General features: G+C 41.0%; 1 protein-coding gene across 1 annotated transcript in view; it reads right to left on the bottom strand.

Moving 5' to 3' along the window:
• Window positions 1–530: 530 nt before the first annotated feature.
• The window catches only part of KDM7A (lysine demethylase 7A), an 85489-nt gene continuing 63300 nt past the window's right edge, over window positions 531–22719 (bottom strand). The window contains exons 12-20 of the mRNA XM_032304022.1: window positions 16446–16655; window positions 14862–14986; window positions 14563–14717; window positions 13225–13322; window positions 12336–12484; window positions 11991–12199; window positions 10546–10631; window positions 7645–7918; window positions 531–7009 (exon numbers count right to left, since the gene is read on the bottom strand). Of these exons, the coding sequence (XP_032159913.1) occupies window positions 6915–7009; window positions 7645–7918; window positions 10546–10631; window positions 11991–12199; window positions 12336–12484; window positions 13225–13322; window positions 14563–14717; window positions 14862–14986; window positions 16446–16655 (1401 nt within the window). The 3' untranslated portion in view covers window positions 531–6914. The remainder of the gene's footprint in view (window positions 7010–7644; window positions 7919–10545; window positions 10632–11990; window positions 12200–12335; window positions 12485–13224; window positions 13323–14562; window positions 14718–14861; window positions 14987–16445; window positions 16656–22719) is intronic.

Genomic DNA, 22719 nt, shown 5'->3' with positions numbered 1-22719 from the left:
TACCATGTATCGTCCCAGACCCACGTATTGGGACCCCTCAAAAGCACATCTGAAACAGAGTCGGTCCTTCTCACTGAACCAGCACTTCTACTCCCACCCACACTGAGGCAGCGGGTCACCAAGGCACAGCCCTCCCCCCATATTCACATCTGCCATAAGCTCCCTGAGGCCTGGGGCTGGGTTTTGTTCATGCCTGCAGCCCTGGCACTAAACAGCACTTGGTATACTGCGGGTGCTCAATAAACACTTGCGGGGTGCCCGGGCTGGGGGCAATGAGTGCTCTTAAATGTCCATCAGTAAACACCCACCCCCCTGGCACGGCAGCATCCTATGTTCGTTCCTCTCTTTCAGCAACTGCTTCCCCAGCAATACTTCCCATAGAAGAACAGGCTATATTACTTTTCACATTTAAACCTTCAGAAATAGTAAGAAGCATAAGTCTGACACAGTTTTTCACATTCTCAAATCTCCTATGAGTTAATAAGCAGAAAAAGGGAACGAAAAGTCAGAATTGGATATAGAATTCAGACTTTTTTTTCTTTCAAAGACACATTTTATACAACTTTCAACATTTATACTTTCAAACAAAATGAGCAAAAAATACACCGAGTGCTAAAATAATCAAAACAGAAGTAATACAATTTTAATTTCAATATTTTAAAATACAGAAATTGGAAAGTAAGAGTACTAAATACAACTTTAAACAAGTCACTTGTCGTCTCCTATAATAACCAATGTAAGCTACTTAAAGACTTACAAATTTGAAACAGAAACAAAATAAATACTGTACACTTTCCCTGCCTGCAGGCAAAAGATGGGAAATACTGTTATGAATCAAAAAAAAAATGTTCTTAAAGCTTCAGCATCCCATTTCCCAGCCACACCCCACTCTGTTGTCACACCGTGTGCTTCTGTATTCAAAGGACACACATGTGCACACATACTGACTGCCTATACAAACAGACAAGACACTATTCCGCAGACACCCCAAACAAGAAAGGGCAACAGTCACCTTGGACCATGGGCATAAAAATCAGTTAAGGAAAGTCAGTCAGGCTAGCAAAACATTACTACAAAACTAGTAAATACCATAGCCAACAACTGTCCCCTTTTCAAATTTCACAGATTTAAAACCCCTAAAACCAACACTAACCCCACATCGCCACCCTCTACGCCCCCACCCCCACACCCAAAAAAACCTGCTGAAGCACTGGCAAAGTTAGACATTTCACAGTAAATGTGAAAATTCATATTATATAATCTCTTAAAATGAACCTTTTCACCCTCTTTCCACAGCATGAAACTGTTATGGCTTAATTTATATTAAAAGTAGAAAAGTCTTTTCGGAAGGAAATACAGTCTGCAAAGATGCATATGTGTTTCCTGATCAGTGCTATTTCATACCTAACAACTGCATGACTTGCTTTTGCAGTCAGAAGCTGTTTTTGAAAAAACTGAGGTTATAGCTTTTGATTCAGTCTAACCATAAATGTAAGGCCCTTAGTTTGGTTTAGGTTTCTTTTGCAAGATAAAATAACCTTGGGGTTCACTTAGCAAGTTACACCTCAGGTCCCTGACTATAATGTAGAAGTTTGTATGTATGCTTTGTAAAAATAAAAGGTTACTTATGAATCTTAGAGAGAAGAAATGATTCTAGGCAAGGAATCAACTCCTCACTATATATCACACTTAATGCTGGTAACTGTTACCAACCAAAATCCACCAAAGAAATGTAAGAGTATGTCTGGGTTACTTTATTCCTGCAAAATATTCTATATTCCAGCACTTATGATCATTGTTTTGGTGAAAAGTCTTGGGGGAAAGAGCTGACATTTTGAAAAGGAAATGGCCAAAATAAAACTGGGTGGAGGCAAGGTTTATCTTTATGATCAAGTTCCCTTTAGGACTGTTTGCTGAAAAAAAGAAAAGTGAATTCAGAATGTCACAGGTCTTGCATAGGTAAACTACTTGGAGGTCAAGGGCTACGTGGTAGCCAGGGTTTAGTAGTGAGATAGTGCAGAGCAGATAAACTTGGAAGAATCACTGAATACAGTTTCAAAAAGGTTGTAACAAAAAATTTAACTTTGCACTTACTAAGACAAAGCTTTAGGACACTAGAAAGGGCACCAAGGGTGAGTGGGAGAGTCTAAGGGGTAATGCAGGCAAGTGAGTATTAATTTCCCTACCCATTATAAAGGGAAAAAATACGATAAAAGAATAAAACCACAGTCATGATAAGCTAATTGCTTTGGAAATAGGCATTTGCTTCTTAATGCCCTTACTTTAAAATTTTTGTTTACATAAGGGTATCAAATATTTGACTTAGGGATGATGTTCAGTGAAAAACAAAATAAAAGGGTTTTTAGTAAGGCTACAGTATTATTAAAATTACATTACGTTCATCAGCAATGGAGTAAGTATATTATTTGTCCCCCTTTCTTTCCACCTGACTAGTAGACAGCATGTGACCATCATCCACCCCCAGATGAGGACAGGATGCACAGTGTCACAACAGGAGCTAAGCAAGCAAGCGACCTGAGGTCTAGGGTCCTCTGTGACCCCAGGTGAGTCACTGCCCTCCTGGCTCTCACTGGTCTCCTTTCCTTACTGGCAACACTCCTTTCCTAAGCTCACGATCTGAAGTTCAACCTTCTCAAGACTGCTTTAGATAGAAGCTTGGACATCTGAAAATGACTGATGATTTTTAGCTTCTCTTTTCGGAGGGAGCAATTAGCTTAATATTTAATGGGGGAAAATGAGCTTTTGAAAAATTTTCAGATTTACATTATTCATCTCTTAATATAAAATTGCAAAATGCTTACATGCTGCAATAGTTACTCCTGCCAGCAGTCACGTGGGCCGTACAATCACTCCTCACTCTTTGGGGAGTTGCCCTATCACTACAGAGAGCATCTCTTGAAAAGGACAGAAAGAATCTTCTCCTTTGAAGATGTCAAGTCTCCTTTCCACGACTAGAGTGGCTGTGGTTTCTCCCTCTACCCAGCAAGCTGCTGTTAGCCAGCCCTGAGCTGTCTTTGTTGGTTCCCATCTTCTGACCACCTTCTATTTTTTCCCCTAGCTCCTTGGGTAGTTGCTACATTTTAACTGCATGACTTACTTGACCTCTATCTAGTGCCTGAAGAGTAGGCAGAGTCTGTGGAGCAGTACTGTCCTAATTCCTCTTTGAGCAAAACCTTTAAATCATCTTAATGATTACGTGGGGATTACATTCTCACTCTTATCCATCAACTATCTCACTTCTTTTTCTTTCACTTCAAGCATGGATTCTGATTTTAATCCAACACCTTCTTAGAGATTCTTCAGATGTTTTAGGTAGCATGCTCTGGGCATATACTCTATATGAAACAGATTTTAGGAGTAACAGTTTTCACTTAAAAAGGATATAAATGTGCGTTGTCAGTTGTAATTTAAATAATGATAAATTCTCTGCAAGTATGAAGTGTCAATAATTAAGGAATGCTTTTCTGTGTTTTTCTTAACCACATTTTTATCCATACTGCCAAATGAGAAAACCAAGACTCAGAAAGCATAAATGACTTATTTACAGTCACACAGCTGATCCGTGAATGACAGAACTTGAACAAGAACCCAGGTTCGTCCTCCCTTCCATGCTATACACCACACCCCTCTATTACCAACACTAACCCACTAACTTTTGAAAAAACGTTTCTTAAATTTTAAAAATAAAAAAAATTGACTTCCACTTCTACAGTTGACTTTTTCAGTTGAAACTAATAAAGTTATGCTCTTTTTCTTACTACACGGGGCCTCTTCTGCTTAAAGTTTGCTTAGAAATGAAAGTAATACTGCTTATTTCTTGGAGAACATACCTTCCAGAACAGAGCCTCCCACCCCAGCTTTACGGTACCCCCAGTACTAAGTCTTGCCGGGCACACGGATGTTGGATAAGTACCTGTGGCCATCAGGCGAGTCAACACGGTAGGGCTCATTGACAAGGCAAGAAATAGGATTATTAAAAAACAGACCAGTATTGAAGCTAAGTATTTACATCGTGGGCATGATGGTCTTGTTTTTTCTGGGTTTCTAAGATTTCAGTTGGAATTTTAAAATCTGTATGCTTATGAAATTCAGTGTATTTCTAGGGTGCTGAACTACTATCAACTGCCAGCTGTCTTGTTGACATCATTCATCAATCTTGGAGAGCACAGTATGTGACACTATCCTAGTACAGGGGATCCCAGGTTAATAGAAGTCACTTGCTTCAATCAATACAGAAAAAATCATTATCTACTACTACCATTAAGTCACAACTGTTTTACCTATTTCTCTGCACTTAACTAGCTGAATGCCACCACTGATGTCTCCTTGTCTAAGCTGCAGCTTCTGTGTGGTAGAGGGTTTATAAATGAGGCTGAGGAAAACACGGAATCCAGCCACTTCCACGAGATAAAGGGAGGCATCACAGCCAGTAAGTATAGAACAAGCTTGATTAGGCAACTCACGGGCCAGTAGGCTGAATTTTCACCAATTTGGAAAAAGATACATGAATTGTTTCAGTGGTTAGATTATCTTACTGAAAGCTTTTTTCACGTAGCCAGTTCATGGGCTAAACCTGCCCAAAATGAATCCACAGTACCTTAATACTTACACATTCTGGCTACTTAAAATTAGATGTACTGGCCTAAGTACACAGGGCAGAGACTGGTTACCATTTTAACTCATAAAAATAAATTGATTTTAATTTTTTATAGCTAAAAAAAAGAAGTCAGGTAATTAAAAATACTTAGAGCTATGAAAATTTAAAGTAAACAAAAGAACCTAAGAAGGAATTATAATTCTGATTTCTTAAACCAAAACAAAATCATGTGAACTCTAACACTAGAACAGTGTCTACAGAAAACCAAAACATTACATACTAGGAGATAGGAAAATCAGTCAAACCCCAACTTTTGACATCTTGAGATCCAGTGACCCAACAAATGCCTGATTATACCCATCTCTTAACCAGTTCTGGCATAGTGTAGACAGAGTGACGCAGGCCCTTTACAGACATTTAGTGTTTCCATAAAAACTCTTTTTCCTGACACCTAGATAAGACCCAGAATCTGGTCCAGTCATCTGGACCAGAAACGTTAATCCATAAGCTATTTTGTATTTATTCCATGAGATACTGGAATGGAGACAGAATAGGAAATATTTCTCTTTGAAAATACACATTTAAATGCAACCATGAAAGATGATGGTAGAGATGTTTTTTCTTAGCGTTTCAAGTGATACTTAATACAGAAGGGCAAGTCCTGCTACCTTGCTGAGTAAAAGAGACAAATCCATAATATGGCCATATTACTTCTCCATAAAAATAAAATTTATCTTATTTGCCTCTATTTTCTTTGTAGAAAAAAATTTTTTTTTGTCAGAATTGGGAATATCTTCACCCCAGCCCCAGAAATCACTTATTTTTATGCCATGGGAAGGAAAAGGGAAAATATAAGCTATTACGAGCAACTGAAAACTGGCATTTAGTAAGAGCTATGCATAAAGGAGAGAAGTGATTCCTTCAAGCTCAACCAGATACTCAATATACACTGGTTAAGTTAGGACAGATGGAAGAAACTGCAAGAAGCACCCATTTTACTCCAAATCCATATCTTAGATATTTCTTTAGAAGGTTAAGAGAGAAGAAACTAAACACACATACACCCAAAAGATCTACTCCAACATGCTTGCTTCTATACAACTTAATATAGTATAGTCCTATTATATTACGGCTTATTATGCAGATTTGAATATACGAAGTCAAACCATATCTCATTATTTTCCAACAAGTTAGGTACACAGAATAAAAGCGTCATAAAATATAACCTCTGTGGCAGGTGCTCGTCCTGCCCTCCAACACCAGCAGTGTGAAGAAGGCCCTCTGTAGTTACAAATGTATTTGAAAAACTATAAACATGACAATTTAACCAAACTTATAATCCTTTTCCCACAAGTAGGAAAAAGATATTAAAGCTGTTCTCTTTGGGACCCAGATATCATCAGCAAAAATGAAAATGCAAGAAGCCTATTTTTACAGAATTAGAAGAAAACTGCAATGTCAAACGAAATGAGAAATGTGGGATCTTTTATGTAATTCTTACACATTGGCTATGAAAGTGTTTCCCTGCAAAGAGAAGAGTCTTGTTGCGTCGTCACAAAATGATGGGGAGTGCAGAGGGAAGGTGGGGTATAAGGTAATCAACCTGGATAACAGTATGCACCTTGGATGTTAGCAAAAGCGAAGCTAATAGCTTATAAAAAACACATGAAATATATAAAATAAAATGATTTTCATATACATCTTAATTTAAAATAATTAATGCATCAAATCCCTGTTTAAGACTTTAACCTGAATATCAAATTTAAGAGTCCAGACTAGTTACTGTTACTGTGGCTCTTCCCCACATGTAACATACACACTATCAAAAATAATTTAAAAACTTTCACATTCTTAAATCTAAATTAGTGAGATATTTCTCCAGAAATCTTCCAAATAAATAGCTTTAAAAAAGAAAGAATTTAAAAGCTGTTAACTTTAAAAAAAAAAATCTGTTAAATAAATTATTGATAATTTTTTACCCTACCACTGAAAATAAATCAACACACTACCAACAACAAAATGAAATTCAAGCCCTGACAAGAGACCTTTTCCAGTTCAAGGTCTCTTTTTAAGGTTCTACCCTCCTTCTTCCTCTCCCCCACCAGGTCCAAACGGTTATTGCTGAGTGGGTGTGGCACAGTGAAAATGCAGCATCAGGTTCATTTTGTTCCTCCGGCAGTGTTCTCTACTGTACATGCAAACTGCTCCGGGCAGGGGCGCGGCGGGGAGCGCCAGGCTCCCGCGCCTCCGCCACTAGTCTGTCTCCAAAGGGAAGAGCGGCCGCAGTGGCGGCTCCTCACACGAAGAAACGGGCGTGGCCATTTCTGTTCAACTTCAGGATCTTCCCAAGACGTTGTTTGGCTGTGGCCATTCCTTTTTTTGGACGTTTACCTGTGAGACAGCAACGACAGTGTGAGTAACAGTGAAGACCGTTCCTGACGGCACGGGGAAAGCTTCGAGGGAGGGTTATGCGGCCAGGCTTCTGGGTGTGCCGGAGGGCCAAAGCCGCACTCCCGGCATTCTACTGTTCCAAACCTCCCATCGCAGTACTCGAGAGAGAAAAGCCAATCTCCTTCACGTGACCTACCAGGCCGACCCACGGTCTGATCCTGCCTCTCTCTCGAACAGGGGCCCCGACCCGATCTTGCATCAAACCGCGCTTGGGCCACAAAACTGACAGCAGCTGCAGAAACAGCCCACAAGCTGTTTCTCACCCTGTTACCGGGGGCCACACGATCTCCTCGACCTTCACTGCGGTCTGCCCTGCCACCTTCCCCACCCAGCAGGGCTAACCCCTTACTATCCTCCCCGGGATCACCACCGGCTTCAGAAAGCTACGCCCAAGCCCCGGGGCTGACCTAGGGAGCCTGCGACCTGCGCACACCGCCCCCGCCGAGCCAGCCAGAGCGCATCAGGTGGCAGGTGACGCGCAGCTTGATGGCGGAGGCCGCTGTACCTGTCTGAACTGCCACCGCCACTGCCACACACGGCCAAAAACACTCCGCCGACAGATGTGTCCACGTTACCTTTTGTTGCCTGGTTGCTGATAGGTGGTGGATTTGACGCGGGTCTCTTGGTGGGGTGAAGGGGCACGGAAAAGGAAGTTTCACCAACTGGCCTTTCTGGGCTTACGCTGCCATTATTTATCCGGCACGCCCCTGAAATCAAGCTGGAATTCTGCGTATACTTCCCATTTTGAGGGCTTGCGCCACTGCTGTCCACAGAATTCCTACTTTGTACCTTCTGACTGATCTCTGACGAGCCTTCCTTTTTGATGCATTTCTGGCCTCTACTTAGATCCTAAAAAAAGGAAGGAAATAAGGCTGGATTTTTAGAGTTCCTTTACGGTAAGTGAGGTATTTAACCTCTCTATGCAATAGCAAGTCAAGGGAGAGAAGAAACAGACCACTGAGCTTTGGTTTTCTTAACATGTAGCAGCCACAGACGACCACCCCATCAGGAAAGTCTTGTTACCCCAAAACCTGAGAGCATGAAAGGACTCAAGTATGGAACTTCTGCATCATAACCTAAGTCCAGAAGGAAAAAAAAAAAAAAAATATATATATATATATATGTATATGTATATAAACTTTATATATACATATGTAAATGTGTGTATCTATATATTATATGTAATGTATATTATTTATTATAATACGGCATTCTGCACGTGCTTTGACATGCCATGGAAGGAACACATGGCTGGGACATGTGAACCTACCAGTTCCTCAGCACGTCACACTCCTGTGTATCTCTCACAGTGTGATGCACTATGTTTTTTAGAATCTAACTTCTGTTATGGTTCATCTCCACTGTATTTAAATTGTTTGCTAAGAAAAGCACCTAGGTGCTGGGCCCCAAGCCTGGTTTTCCTCTAACAATTCTTCCTTCAATTTCTTTAAGAGATCACAGAGAGAACCATCAGGAAAAAACCCAACAATGCTACTGATGGGTAGGTCTTGAAACCAATGGAAAGGGTCATGACTGGAAAGGATGGGGAAATACAAACTTGAGCATACTGAAGATGTGATGTTTCATGAAACTAGCTGTGTGTGTGTGTGTGTGTGTGTGTGTGTGTGTGTGTGTGTGATTAATTCCTGATTCTGCAATGGTCAAATAAACTTTAAAAACAGAATTACAGGCAAAAGAAATCTGACTTTCTCTAAGGTGATCTTGCTAATCATCTGTCCTCTACTTCTTTATTTTCAAAGACAATTATAAAAACAACAGCTACATTTAAATAATAGCTTACTTTAAAAAAAATATTTTATTTTTAAGTAATCTCTACACCCAATGTGGGGCTCAAACTTACACTCCTGTGATCAAGAAATGCATGCTCTACTAACTAAGCCAGCCAGGCAATAATAGCTTCTAATACTGAATCCTATAATGCTAATAAGTTATAAACATTATGGGGGCGCCTGGGTGGCTCAGTGGGTTAAGCCTCTGCCTTCAGCTCAGGTAATGATCTCAGGGTCCTGCGATCGAGCCCCGCATCGGGCTCTCTGCTCAGCAGGGAGCCTGTTTCCTCCCCTCTTTGCCTGCCTCTCTGCCTACTTGTGATCTCTCCCTCTGTTGAACAAATAAATAAAATCTTTAAAAAAAAAGTTATAAACATTATGACTGCTAAGGCACTATAAAATTATACACTGAATAAGTGAATTACTAATAGTTAAAGGATTCCTTCCTTGACCTTTGATTCTGGAGCAAACTATTCTATTAAAAGAACCTATACTTACAAAACATTACCTTAAAAAATTAACTTGGCTCTTTTTGTCATAGTTAAATGTCTAAGTATTTAGAAAGTTTAGAAAGGCAAATGAAGAAAATAAAAACCATCCATCAGGGGCGCCTGAGAGGCTCAGGTGGTTAAGCGTCCATCTCTTGATCGTGGTGCTATCTCTGGGTCATGAGTTCAAGCCCGGGATCGGAGCCTACATCCCAGCACGGAGCCTACATAAACAAACACCTATGATTCCATTACTCAGTATATGCTTGGGATTGGAGAAGTTAGGGGACTCTACTCTGCAGCATGAGAATTTTGATTCTTTGGCTGTCATTTTCCAAAGTCTGTAGCCAAAGGTCCTATCACTTTTCTTGTTTGGTGCTACTGGCAAAGCTGTGGCTTTTCAAAAAGCTATCTGAGGTTCATTTTGTTTGGTATAAGCATTTATACGCTGGGATCCCAAGACATCAAGTGTCTTGGAGCAAGGGCTCTTAATCTGGAGTCAATGGATGGTCTGAGTAATGGTGAGGCACAAACCATAAGAAAATGCTATGCAAAAATCAGTATTTATGGGGCACCTGGGTGGCTCAGTAGGTTAAAGCCTCTGCCTTCGACTCAGGTCATGATCCCAGGGTCCTGGGATCGAGCCCCGCTCTGCGGGGAGCCTGCTTCTTCCTCTCTCTTTCTCTCTCTACCTGCCTCTCTGCCCACTTGTGATCTCTGTCTGTCAAATAAATAAATAAAATCTTTAAAAAAATTTAAAAAAAAAATCAGAATTTATGATGAACACTTTTCTGGAAAGAGAGTCAATATCTGTCATCAAATTCTCAAAGAAATTTGCTGTCTAAAAATGTTCAAGAAACAACATCAGAGATTAAAGAGAGATCCTCATGGTACTTTCTTCCCCCTTTCCTTCCAGCCGGACATAACCTAGAAGTGCTGGCTGCCAGTTTTCAACTTTCCTTAAATCAACTAAACTATTCTTTTCCAGATCACAGTCTACCCGTGAGCCTTGCATTAGTTGTTACATCAGAATTCCTAAAAACAGATAGCTGTTCAAATGTGCATTTACTCCTAAGTTATTTTTTAGCTTTCTAGATCTAATCGTTAATTACTGGTTGCAGTAAAAAAAACAGAAAGCAGAAGAAGAGTTAATGATGATCCTAAATCTGCTTTTGATGTTTCAAGCCTTGCATATTACCTGAAGATGAAATCTGGAAGTTGTATCAAATTGTTTAATCCAGGAAGAACCTCTCAAGTCTTGATCTTCCGTCTTGACATGGTACCCTAAACAGGAGTTTTAATTAAATTTTCTCCACACAAACTTGATCATAACAAGCAAAATTCACGTAGTGTTTAAAACTAAAAGTCTATTTAGGTGACTCTTTATTAAAAAAACGACTATGTTAACGCTTTATTTACTCATACACTTTCCACCACACTGCTTTCCCTCTCAAAAACAAAAGAGTCATCAGCTCACAATCTAACATGTTAATTCTTTCAACTCTCTCAAAGACTGTCTATATGACAGCTTTTGTGCCAGATGCTGGAAGATCCAGAGTCAAGTTCTATGGCCATCTGTTGTAGATGGAAAAGCCAAATGCAATATACTCTCTCTAAAACTGGTATATTTTTCCATATAGAATAAAGGCATATGTTTGCCTGAATCCTGCAGTATTTTCACAGAAGCCTTCTTTTCAAGTGAGGACCAAAGAAATTACAGGGAGAAAGAATGGTGTGGACAGACAGAGAGACCTAGACCTGAATTTGAGTTTTTCCATAACGCCTGGATTTTTAGTCAAGTTATTTAACCTCTCTAAACCTCTGTTTCCTCTTACTCAATAAGTCAAGGTTTTGAGATCAGACAGTCCTCGATTCCAATTCCAACACCAGTGGATAATAGCTACCTATGTAAGTACAGGCAAGTTCAGTTAACTTCACTAAGTCTTGTTTCTACCTGTAAAAGTCTCATTACATACACCAAAATGTGGTTTTAAGAATTAAGTGAAATGGATGTCAGGTGGCTGGTATACAGTCCCACAACCAGGTGGGAACGAACACGATCTCTGCAGCAAGCATCTCTGCACTTTCATGTGATACCATCTTCCTCCCCATCCTCCTCAGACTTTGTGGCAACAAAATTTCCCCCAAAGGCACAGAGAAGAAAACACTGCATGGCCATCACTGGTGCTATCACTGAGTCTTCTCTTTCCCAATAATTCTTTTTCAAGTAGGAGAGAGAATGTCCTCAACCAGAAACAGATCAAAACTTGTTTTCCCTCCCACAGAAGGAAAGAGGATTGATGGTTCAAGCCTAGCGGACCACGTAACATGTCTCCACACTCCTTCCCCTCAGAACGGCTTACGAAAGGGAACAAGTACTAAGTGTCTTGCAACAGCAGTGGTAGGATTATGCCAGTGAACACGATTCTCCAGACATTAATTTACATTTTGAGTTCTTATAACTTGCATCTTGTATCTGTCAACTTTATGTATTTTTTTGGCCAATATGCTTAATGCCATTTCCAACTACTGATGTGCAATTAACAGTTCTTATTCATACTGTCTAACCTCAACTAGGATAGGGAGCTATGACATTGGGGGTCCTATGTTACTTTTTAGAGACCGATCATTTATGTTTCTTACCACATTCCACTGGCTTATCACAGCGATACACCTGTCGAGCCTCCTGGTTACTGCTGTGACAGCCGCCGGGATCCTGGAGACAGTCTCCTTCGCCATTGCAGTCTGTGCTTTGTATCTGCCTCTGTAAACACGCGGAGTAGTGCAACCCTGCCATCGACAACATGCCCTGAATAGCTTCTTCCTCTGTGCTCGTCGAGGTAGGACATTCCCTAAAGAAAAGGTAAACAGATGGACAAGAGCTTTTTTCTTCTTCTGGCATCTTCGGTAAAAGTTAAAATGAAAAAAAATGTTTTCATTCTGCTTACATTACAATGTAGTAAGGCCACTAACCGTTGGTAAGCCTACCTTTTAATTGGAATTTCACTTCTAGAGGGCTTCTGGCCCTTGTGAAGGAAGTTCCTCATCACAGTAGAGTCCTCCTTGAAGTTTGATGTTATTTCTTGTTTTTTTTCATCACCTGAACTTTCAGACTCTTCAGTGGTAAAATTATTTTTCTGAGATAATAATTAAATGGAAGCAAATCTATATAAGAAATCTGATTAAGTCTCTACTAATTAAAAATACTGTATCAGTCCAAAGTTAGAAATTTAATTATCATGTAATTATTTCTGTATTTTTTTTAAATATGTATTTTTTTTAATTTATTTATTAGACAGACAGAGATCACAAGTAGGCAGAGAGGCAGGCAGAGAGAGGAAGGGAAGCAGGCTCCCTGCTGAGCAGAGATGCGGGGCTCGATCCCAGGACCCTGGGATCATGACGTGAGCCAAAGGCAGAGGCTTTAACCCACTGAGCCACCCAGGCGCCCCTATTTCTGTATTTCTATGACAGAGTTAAAACCTCTAGTAATTGGAGTATATAATTCCTTAGTAAAAAACATATAGTACCAGTTGTCTTTAAAGTCAAATGAAATATAATCTAGGAGAAATGTGAGAAACGTAAAAACATCCACCCTTTCTAAAGCCAGACAAAAGCTATGTTTATCAGATGTCAACAGTCACATGACTGGTGTGTGTGTGTGTGTAATTACCATTACAGGAAAGACCTTGTGCCACAAAGGTCATGGAGACAGGCTTTGGGAAAAGCTGTCACTTATCCCCCCCCCCCCCCCCGCAGGTGAAGGAAAGGTGGTATCCCCCCCCCCCCCCCCCCCCCCCCCCCCCCCCGCAGGTGAAGGAAAGGCGGGGTCATCTTTCCATCAAGCAATGCACAAGTCTCGGGGGTTTGGGCATACCAGTGCAGTGCAATCAGGTCCAGAGTCTTCTGAATCAGAAATATCAGAATATTCTGATGATCGATTCCTGAGTTCCGATTTCACACTTGTAAAAAACCCTGCGAAGACAAAGGAAGAGAGAAAAAGAGAAAGTCAGTGGAAGCTCATGAACAGGGTGGGACCTAAAGTCAGACCGGCTTCTGCGCGGGTCTCGACTGCCCCGGCTCTGTCCATTTCCACTGCTTTCCTCTTCTTCATTCCTTCCTTCCCCTGAAGACTTTTCTCCCGAATTGACCAAGATACAGATTGAACTGTACTCTTAAAATGTTTGTGGCATTTACTGAACAAGATGATACATTCCTCATTTGCGTGGAAATTTTCTATTTCTTTCCAGAAAAAAACCTCCAACACTAAAATTGGCTACAAGATGCTTTTCACTTTCCCTCTTGCATTTTTTCCTCTTAACAGAAAACAAAAAGATAACTCTCCTAAACCTCAAAAGCACTCAAGCAGACAGTGAATTCAACAAGCTTACAAACCAGGCTTGACCACTGCCCTTCTCTCCCACGTGGCACTGCCAAGTAACAACTGTTTGGTAAGTCCAGTGATGAGCAGCCTTTCCCCCCGGCAGGTGACACATGCAGGGTCACCAACTACAGCAATACCAGATTTACTCAGAATTAGCTCGAACCGTGGTATTCAACACAGACGAAACGTTCATTTTTCTTGTCAAGTTATCAAAGTATTTAACCACTTTTTAACATAGAAGGGTATATAAGGAGGCCCTGAAAAATGCTAAGAAATTAAGACTTCATTCGAAGAACAATCTCAAGGAGGAGGTATTACTGTTTGTCACACTGATGATAACCAATTAGTAACCAAGCAGAGGTCTTCCTGTCAACAGGCAGTCAAACAGAACAGTACCTGATTACTAATAGCTTCAGGGAGCTAATTCTGTGTGTCTCCTAATGCTGAAAACCATATACATGTTCACTAAAATTATGTATGCAACTATTAAACTTCTGACTATTTTATTATTTCGAGTAGAGGCCCATAAAATGCATAAGCTTTCAAGTGACTCTTGAAACAACTGTCACCTGACAAGGGTGTCAATGACCAGCACAAACCCTCGTCACTAAAAACACCTTCCCGGGGCATGACACGTCACGTGGCATTCACATTCGCATCTCCCCAATGGACAAACTACTCAGAAATACTTCTGATTTCTCAGGAGAGTATTAGGGACACAACAATTTTCAGTCCTACTACAAACTTCAGAACTTTAAAATTAGCGCATGACTTTACGTATTCTCACGGGTAGTAAGCCGACCTTTCAAACGACCATTCAAACCAACGTACTGTTAAGTGGTTTCTCGGACTCTTCATTCTCCGCCCCTTCTATCCCTGAACTCTCTTCCATCTTCATTTTTGCCTTTTTCGTCCTTCTCTTGTCCTCCTCATTTTCGCTGTCCACTGTATAAAGACTTGGATCGGCGAAGGGTTGTCTCTCATCCCTGCACAGAGAGGGGAAAACAATCACGTCACAAAACAGTGCGACCCTGCAGCCGAACAGCTGAACTGGTGGGGACTAGGGGTCAAATGAGCAGGGGGAATCCACGAAAGCTCATCTGTGTGACACTGTGATCGACTTTACGTACTTAATTATCCTTCCGTTGGTCAGCAGTAACCGTAGATCATTATCTTTTGCCCTCCATTCAGGGACCGTGGAAGATGGCTGGAGATGTTTGTTAAATTTTCCATTCAGTTTAGAGCTCAAGACATCCTTAAAGTATAAAAACAGAACTGAACTTACCATGTGCCCTCAGATACACCTGCCCCACTAGAGGAAGGAACCCAGGACGGTGCCGCCTCCCACCACAACCCCACACCCCAAACCGTGCAGTGTCTGCGGCACCAACACTAAGTGGTTCCTAAAACCTCAGCATGAATGTGGCTCCTCTTTCTGCCTGGGCACCACCAGTAAAACACATTCTATAAAGCAGAATGTAAAATTCACGACAAGTAAATTTAAAGACATTTCACTCTTGCGGAGAGCTGAAAAGCTGGAGCAGCAGCGCCCGGATGTGTGTCAGTTCTCTCCTTGCTCCTGCCTGCTGAAGCACTAGCTGCTCGGGCCTTCTCGGTCCTTCTCTCCTTAACCTAATCCCTCGTCCTTCCCAGGAGGCCTGGTCAGCAGCTCACAGATCACCACCTGCTGTCACCAGGAACAAAGGCCACCGTGTGGCATAAAAGCACAGCCATAGCTGGTTTTGAAAAGAGTTTCTTTTTTGTGGAAATTTTTTTCTTTAATAACAAAGAGAACCTTCTCCCAGACTAAGGGTTGAAGAGGTTCAGAACAACAAAAGCTTAAAACAATATCAATACAATTATTTAAATGTAAAGTCTTTTAAGTTAGAATTTCTATAGAATTTCTTCAAATATTTTAATTCAGAAACACTTATATCTTCTTCGTTTTAAGTTAGGCCTGTTCTTTACTCAGGATGTGAAATGAGGCTGTTGTGTCTCATCACAAACTCACTACCATGTTTTACAAAGGCCCTGCCCCTTACCCCTTTGTCCACTAAGCCAGCATTTCCCAAATTTGAATGGGTTTCTTCTAACAGTCTCCCAGCCCAGTAGCTGCCCGTGCGGGTACAGCATGCTGGGGAAGGTACAGTTTTTCCGCACTTGCTCGTCCCTCAGTTTCCTCGAAGTTCTGTATCCACCTGACTTCTCCCAGTATTTGTCAGCTCAAATGCCGCCACCCAAGAGGCTCCCTGGCGGCCCCAGCTAAGGGAGCCAGCCACAGCCCAGCCCCTTTACTCGCCCTCCCTCTACTGTCTTGGCTTCCTCTGTAGTACGTATTATCTGAAATTATGTTATTTTAGTATATGTCTCGTCTCCCATTCTTCCAAGAGGAGCTGGAATGGAAGCTACACAATGGTACAGACTTAAGTTTTGCTCACTCTGGTAATTTCCCCAGAGCCTAGAAGAGCGTAGGGTATCTGGTAAACTCTCAATAAAACATGTCCGCAAAGAAAATGACATCTACTCAGCCTACTACATGGATGCTCGGAAAGCTGAAGCCTGTTCCCTGTTCCTGGACATCTGTACTGCTGGACCCCACAATGCAAAGCAAAGATTAGAAAACAAACAATGCCAGACTATTTTTTTTACTATCCCTTTAAAAACTTTCAGGAACAACCAAGTCTCTTTCTACAACCATGTGTTATAATACTTGCCTCTTCCCATGGACACATCTCTAACCTTCTGAGGACCTCCCTTGTATGGAGCTCTAGGATGTCTAGGTTAGAAGGAGTTCGGACATTATGATCTCGAAGTTTCCTCATCTTTCGTCGGGAATGATATGGGGAAGTTGCTTCGTTTGAGGATCGTGAAACTGGACACACAGTAGAAATTCCCTGAGATTTAACTGGTTTGCCATTTTCCTCCTTTAAGAATTAAATTCAGAGTGTTTTTATGACAAGGCCAGATATATACCTGACTCAATAATCAGCCATAAAAATACTTTAAAAAACAAAAACCATTCATATAAATAACGAAGACCAAATCGTAACACTCGTAAGATTCAGCATAAGCTTTGCTGAGACCTTTATCCCCTTCTCTCCCCCACATAATACACTGTGAACATATTTCTTTGATTTTAAATAGTATTTTTAAAAGCTGAGTAAGTATTCTACCGTATAGATAGAGCCAAATTTATTGACCTGATACTTACTGGTAGTTATTATAGGCTGCTTCCAGTTCTTTCCTATGATGGACACTCTTTCACATATATATTTGCATAAGTCAGTAATTGCTTTTTAAACCAAAGTCACCAATCTGTGTAGTTTTAAAAATTAACTCTATAAATATATCATGAAAACCAGTGGTATACTCTTCCCCATTCCTGATTCCCATTCTCCAGAGCCAACTACTTGCAAGTTTTCTTTTATTATATGGACATATACCTAATTTCATGGCACATATCAGGTATTATATACATAACTTACCATTTAACATTGTGAGTTGTACAGGTCAGTGGCATTGAGGACATTTCACACTGCTATGCAACCACACACCACGATCCATTTCCAGAACTTTCTAATCCTCCCAAACCTAAAGTCTGTGCCCATTACACAATAACTCCCATTCCTCCTCACCACCAGCCCCTGGTAACCTTCTACTTTCTCTCTCTATGAATTTGACTCTTCTAGGAACTTCATATAAGTGGAATCACACAATAGTTATACCTTTGTGGCTGGTTTATTTCACTTAATGTAGTATCTTAAAGGTTCATCCAACTTAAGCTACACACCAAAATTCAAGGTTAACTACCCAAATGTAAAGGCTTCCAGGAAGGAAAAAAAAAAGTATCTTTTGAGACATCCCTCCTGGACAGGAATGCCAGCTAAAGTACCAGATGCACAGCTAAATTTGAATTTCAGATAAAGAACAAATATGGAGTCATCCTCCTGATCCGACCCGGACTGGCTGTACTCCCGGCCTGCACAGGTCATCGAAAACCTCTCCTGCCCCGCCTACACTCCACCACTTAAAACTGCAACCCCCACCACCATCTCTGGCTCTCACACCCTATCTCATCCTCCTTCTAAATTTTTCTTTGCAGCATGTGTCAATTCCTGATACACTGAAGTATTTACGGCTAGCCTCTTCCTACTCAGCTCCATGAGGGCAGCGCCTGTTTTCTTCACTGCTCTCTACCCATCTGCGTATTTCATATTTGCTGTTAAGAATTCCAGAGCTCCTCTTTTGGCCTATGTCCTCTCTTCGAGAACAGCACGCCCTCTAAGAGCTTCCTGAAAAGGGGTCCATGGGAGGTAAATTTCTTTGCGATCTTGCCTCTTTGATATCTTCAAGATTTCATTTACTTGGGACAGAGATAGAGAGCAAGAGAGAGTGAGCCCACAGGGAGAAGTAGGCTCCCTACTGAATAGAGGGTATATTCTGTTACATGTATTCTAAAATGTAACCACTATGTGCCGTGGCATAGGTCTTTGCTCACTCACTGTACTGGGCATTCTGTAGGAAAGATGTGTCCTTGAATTCTAAAACATTTTCTTTGATTATTCCTGATTATCTTCTCCTTGTTTTCTATGTTCTCTCTTTCTGGGGTGCCTGGGTGGCTCAGTGGGTTAAAGCCCCTGCCTTCGGCTCAGGTCATAATCCCAGGGTCCTGGGATTGAGCCCCACATAGGGCTCTCTGCCCGGCAGAGAGCCTGCTCCCCTTTCTCTCTGCCTGCCTCTCTGACTACTTGTGATCTCAGTCTGTCAAATTAAAAAAAAAAAAAAAATCCATGTTCTCTCTTTCTGTTCTTCCTAATATTTGATGCTGATTATGTAAAATGACCTTCAAATTTTTCTGTCCTATTTTAGTCTTTTTTTTTTTTTAACTTTATGAGAGATTTTCCCAACTTTATCTTCCAATGATTTTACTAAAAAATGAAAAAGAAAGGATTTTTTTGGGTTAAGTTTTTGTTTTTTAAGATTTTATTTATTTATCTGTCAGAGAGAGAGCGCACGAGCTGGGAGGAGAGGGGCAGAGGCAGAGGGAGAAGCAGGCTCCCTGCAGAGCAGGGATCCCGATGCGGGGCTCGATCCCTGGACCCCGGGATCACGAATTGAGCCAAAGGCAGTCGATTAACCAACTGAGCCACCCAGGCATCCCTATATTTTGTTTCTATTATATTTCTAATTTCCAAGAACCCCTTTTCTTTCTTCTATGAATGTTCCTTTGTTACAGCCGCCTGTTCTTTTTTCATGGAGGCAGTATTTATATACTCTTTTCTCTCAAGGATATCAATTATATTTGGGTTTTGGGCTAAAGAACTAATTTATTTCCTTCAAATCCTTCCCCCCCCTTTATTTTTCCAAACTCTTCTTGGCTCTCTATGCATTTTAAAATATAATGCATTAAAAAGCTAACTGTTTCAAGAAATGGTGGGGTAAGAGAACTAGATAAACATATGGGAGGAAAATAATGCCTTAAATTTACCTTACGCTACACACAAAAATTCAAGATTAGCTATTGACCCAAATGTAAAGGCTTCCAGGAAGGAAAAAAAAAGTATCTTCAACCCTTGAGGGGGGCAAAGATTTCTTAGAGAGGACACAAAAAAATACTAACTATAAGTAAGCAAACAAATTTCTAAACTGGACTTCCTCAAAACTAAAATTTTCTGCTCGGAAAAAGATACCACTAAGATAATGAAAAGATAAGCCACAGGCTATGGGTAAATATTTACAATGTTCATCATATATGAATGCATACATGACAAATGACAAAGAACTTGTGTCAAAGATACGTAATGAACTCCTACAAATCAATAAAAACAACTAATTTCTTAAATGGGCAAAAACTTCAAACAGGTACCTCATAGGAAAAGATACAAACAGCCAAGGCACAAGAAAAGGTGCTCAACATCTTTCGTCTTCAGGAAAATGCACATTAACAGCGTATGAAATAGCATTTCATACTCTCTAGAAAAGCAAAGATTAAAGAGACACAAAACACCAAACACTAGCAAGAATACAGAACAACGACTCCTACACCTTAATGGTGACAGCGGTGCAACCATTTTGGCAAACTGTATGGCAGATTCTTATAAAGTGGAAATTCACTTACAACTTGATAACTCTATTCCCCGGTACTTAATCCCCGCAAAATGAAAACATGTATTTGCTACAAAAAAAAATACAAGGTTGTTTATAACAGGTTTTTTTTGTTTTTAATGATTTTATTTATTTATTTGACAGAGAGAAACAGCGAGAGCAGGAACACAAGCAAAGAGAGTGGGAGAGGCAGAAGCAGGCTTCCCGCCGAGCAAGGAGCCTGACCCGGGGCTCAATCCCAGCACCCTGGGACCATGACCTGAGCCGAAGGTAGATGTTTACAACAGAGCCATCCAGGCGCCCTATTTGTAACAGTTTTGTTCATAGAGGCCACATCTGTATATGACCCAAATATCCATCAACAGGAGAAGGGAAAACAAATTATGGTATAGTCATTCAATGGAATACCACCAGCAGCAAAAAAAAGAACTACTGGCAGATGCAACAACACAGACGAATCTCAAAAGCATGATGTTGAAAGAAGCCAGACACAAAACTAGGATATGCTGCATGACTGCCTTTATTTGAAATTCAAAAACAGGTGAACTAATCTGCAATGAGAACCACAGAGGTTTGAACGGCGGCAGCTTACGGTAGTCAGACTGCCTAGAAGGGGGAGAAAAGACGTTCTGGGGTGACAAAAATGATTTATAGGTCTCAGTGGCAGTATTCGTTACATAAGCGTCTACTGAGTTTTCATCAAAATTCAAACTGTACTTTTTTTTTTTTTTTTTTTTTTTTTTTTAAAGATTTTATTTATTTATTTGACAGAGAGAAATCACAAGTAGGCAGAGAGGCAGGCAGAGAGAGAGAGAGGAGGAAGCAGGCTCCCTGCTGAGCAGAGAGCCCGATGCGGGACTCGATCCCAGGACCCTGAGATCATGACCTGAGCCGAAGGCAGCGGCTTAACCACTGAGCCACCCAGGCGCCCCTCAAACTGTACTTTTATGATCTGTGCATTTCACTGCTTGTAAAAAGAGAAAAGCTAACTGGGAGCTCTGTGTGAGTAGGGCTTTGTCAACTGGTGGGTTTCACTGTAGGAAGCCACCTGGGTTGCTCCATCAGAAGGTTTCAAATGGTCACGATCACTGGATCTTCTTGGCCTTACAGGCAGAGGCCAGGGTGCCAGTGTTCGGAGAGTCAAATGGAAAAAGAATCACTCACTATGCAGACTGCCACTTAATCCTCTTGTTTTCAGCATGGTACCCATGTCCCTCAGCAGGGTTCAGTGTCCTGAAGTCCAGTGTCAAGTTCAACCTCTCAAACAACTAAACCTCAGAGTTTTCAGCATGTGTTAAGATAGGGATCTGGAGGTCAACTTGTTCCTTAAACAGACCTATAATCAAACCTGTTCTCAATCCCACCTCCACTCTTATATTCGGAGGGTCCTAGCATCCCTAATTCCTGGCTTTTTGTAGGTTCTCCTGTACAAGTGAGACCTGTCTCTGGGCTTCTCCCTCTACCCACGTAGATTTTGGCTCTCTCTAGCGTGCTAAATCAGTGATCACTTGTATATTTGCTTTCCAGTTTCCAAAACTGTGTGGAGTTCATCTCTATTATTTTCTGTCTTCAGGAATATCATTTTTATTCTTTTTTTCTTTAAAAGATTTTATTTATTTGATACAGAGAGAGGGGCGCCTGAGTGGCTCAGCTGGTTAAGCAACTCCCTTCTGCTCAGGTCATGATCCTGGAATCCCGGGGGTCAAGTCCCGCATCGGGCTCCCTGCTCAGCAGAAGTGTGCTTCTCCCTCTGACCTCTCCCCTCTCATGCTCCCTCTCTCTCATTCTCTCTCTCTCTCAAATAAAGAAATAAAATCTTTAAAACAAAACAAAACAAAAACATACTTGATACAGAGAGAGAGCAAGCGCAAGCAGGGGGAGTGGCAGGCAGAGAGAAAGAGAGAAGCAGACTCCCCGCTGAGCAGGGAGCCTAATGTGGAGCTCCATCCCAGGACCCCGGGACCACGATCTGAGCCAAAGGCAGACGCTTTACTGACTGAGCCACCCAGGTGCCCTAAGGAATATCTTTTTTATTCTTTTACTATCATTTTAGTACCAAGAGGTGAGAGCAGTAAGTAGGTATGGTTAATCTACCAAGTTTAATTAGAATGCTCTTATTTTATTAAAGGGAAAATGCTCAATTTCGGGATATGCCATGTAGAAAGCACAAACTACTTTATACTTCCTAAACAGCAGGACAAGAATATAGAATTTTATCTCTGCCCGTTAGATAAATGATCATACAAAATCATAAATTATTTGGCAAAATGTGGCTGAATACTTTTTCACATAGCTTGATGAAGGGATCTTGGGAGAAGTGAAGCAAAGAAATTTATCTGCATGAGGAGAAAAGGTGGGAGAAAAAGAAAATAAAGTGGCACAATGGTAAAAGGAAAACCAAACTAAGAGAGGCAAGCAGCCTTGACACATAGGCCAGACATACATTTTTCTTATTTTTATCGGAATGGCATTTCTGTTTCTTCTTTAGTTTCTTTGCATATTTTTCTACAGCCATTTTGCTGCCTTCTCAACACTCCCATTAAAAAAAAATAAATAAACACTTTGTTGGAGGGGCACCTGGGTGGCTCAGTGGGTTAAGCCTCTGCCTTCGGCTCAGGTCATGGTCTCAGGGTCCTGGGATCGAGCCCCGCTTCGGGTGGCTCTCTGCTCAGCAGCGAGCCTGTTTCCCCCCCTCTCTCTGCCTGCCTCTCTGCCTACTTGTGATCTCTGTCTGTCAAATAAATAAATAAAATCTTAAAAAAGAAAAAAAAAAAAAAACAAAAAAAAACCACCCCACTTTTTTGTTGGCTACTTTTGCCCAATTACTCTTGCAGGTATAACTCAGCAATTTAAATTTGTAAAGTTAATTTAGAATTGAGGTAT

This window comes from Mustela erminea, chromosome 11, assembly GCF_009829155.1.
Source record: "Mustela erminea isolate mMusErm1 chromosome 11, mMusErm1.Pri, whole genome shotgun sequence".
Classification (NCBI taxonomy): Eukaryota; Metazoa; Chordata; class Mammalia; order Carnivora; family Mustelidae; genus Mustela; species Mustela erminea.
This window is presented reverse-complemented; position numbering and strand designations above follow the sequence as displayed.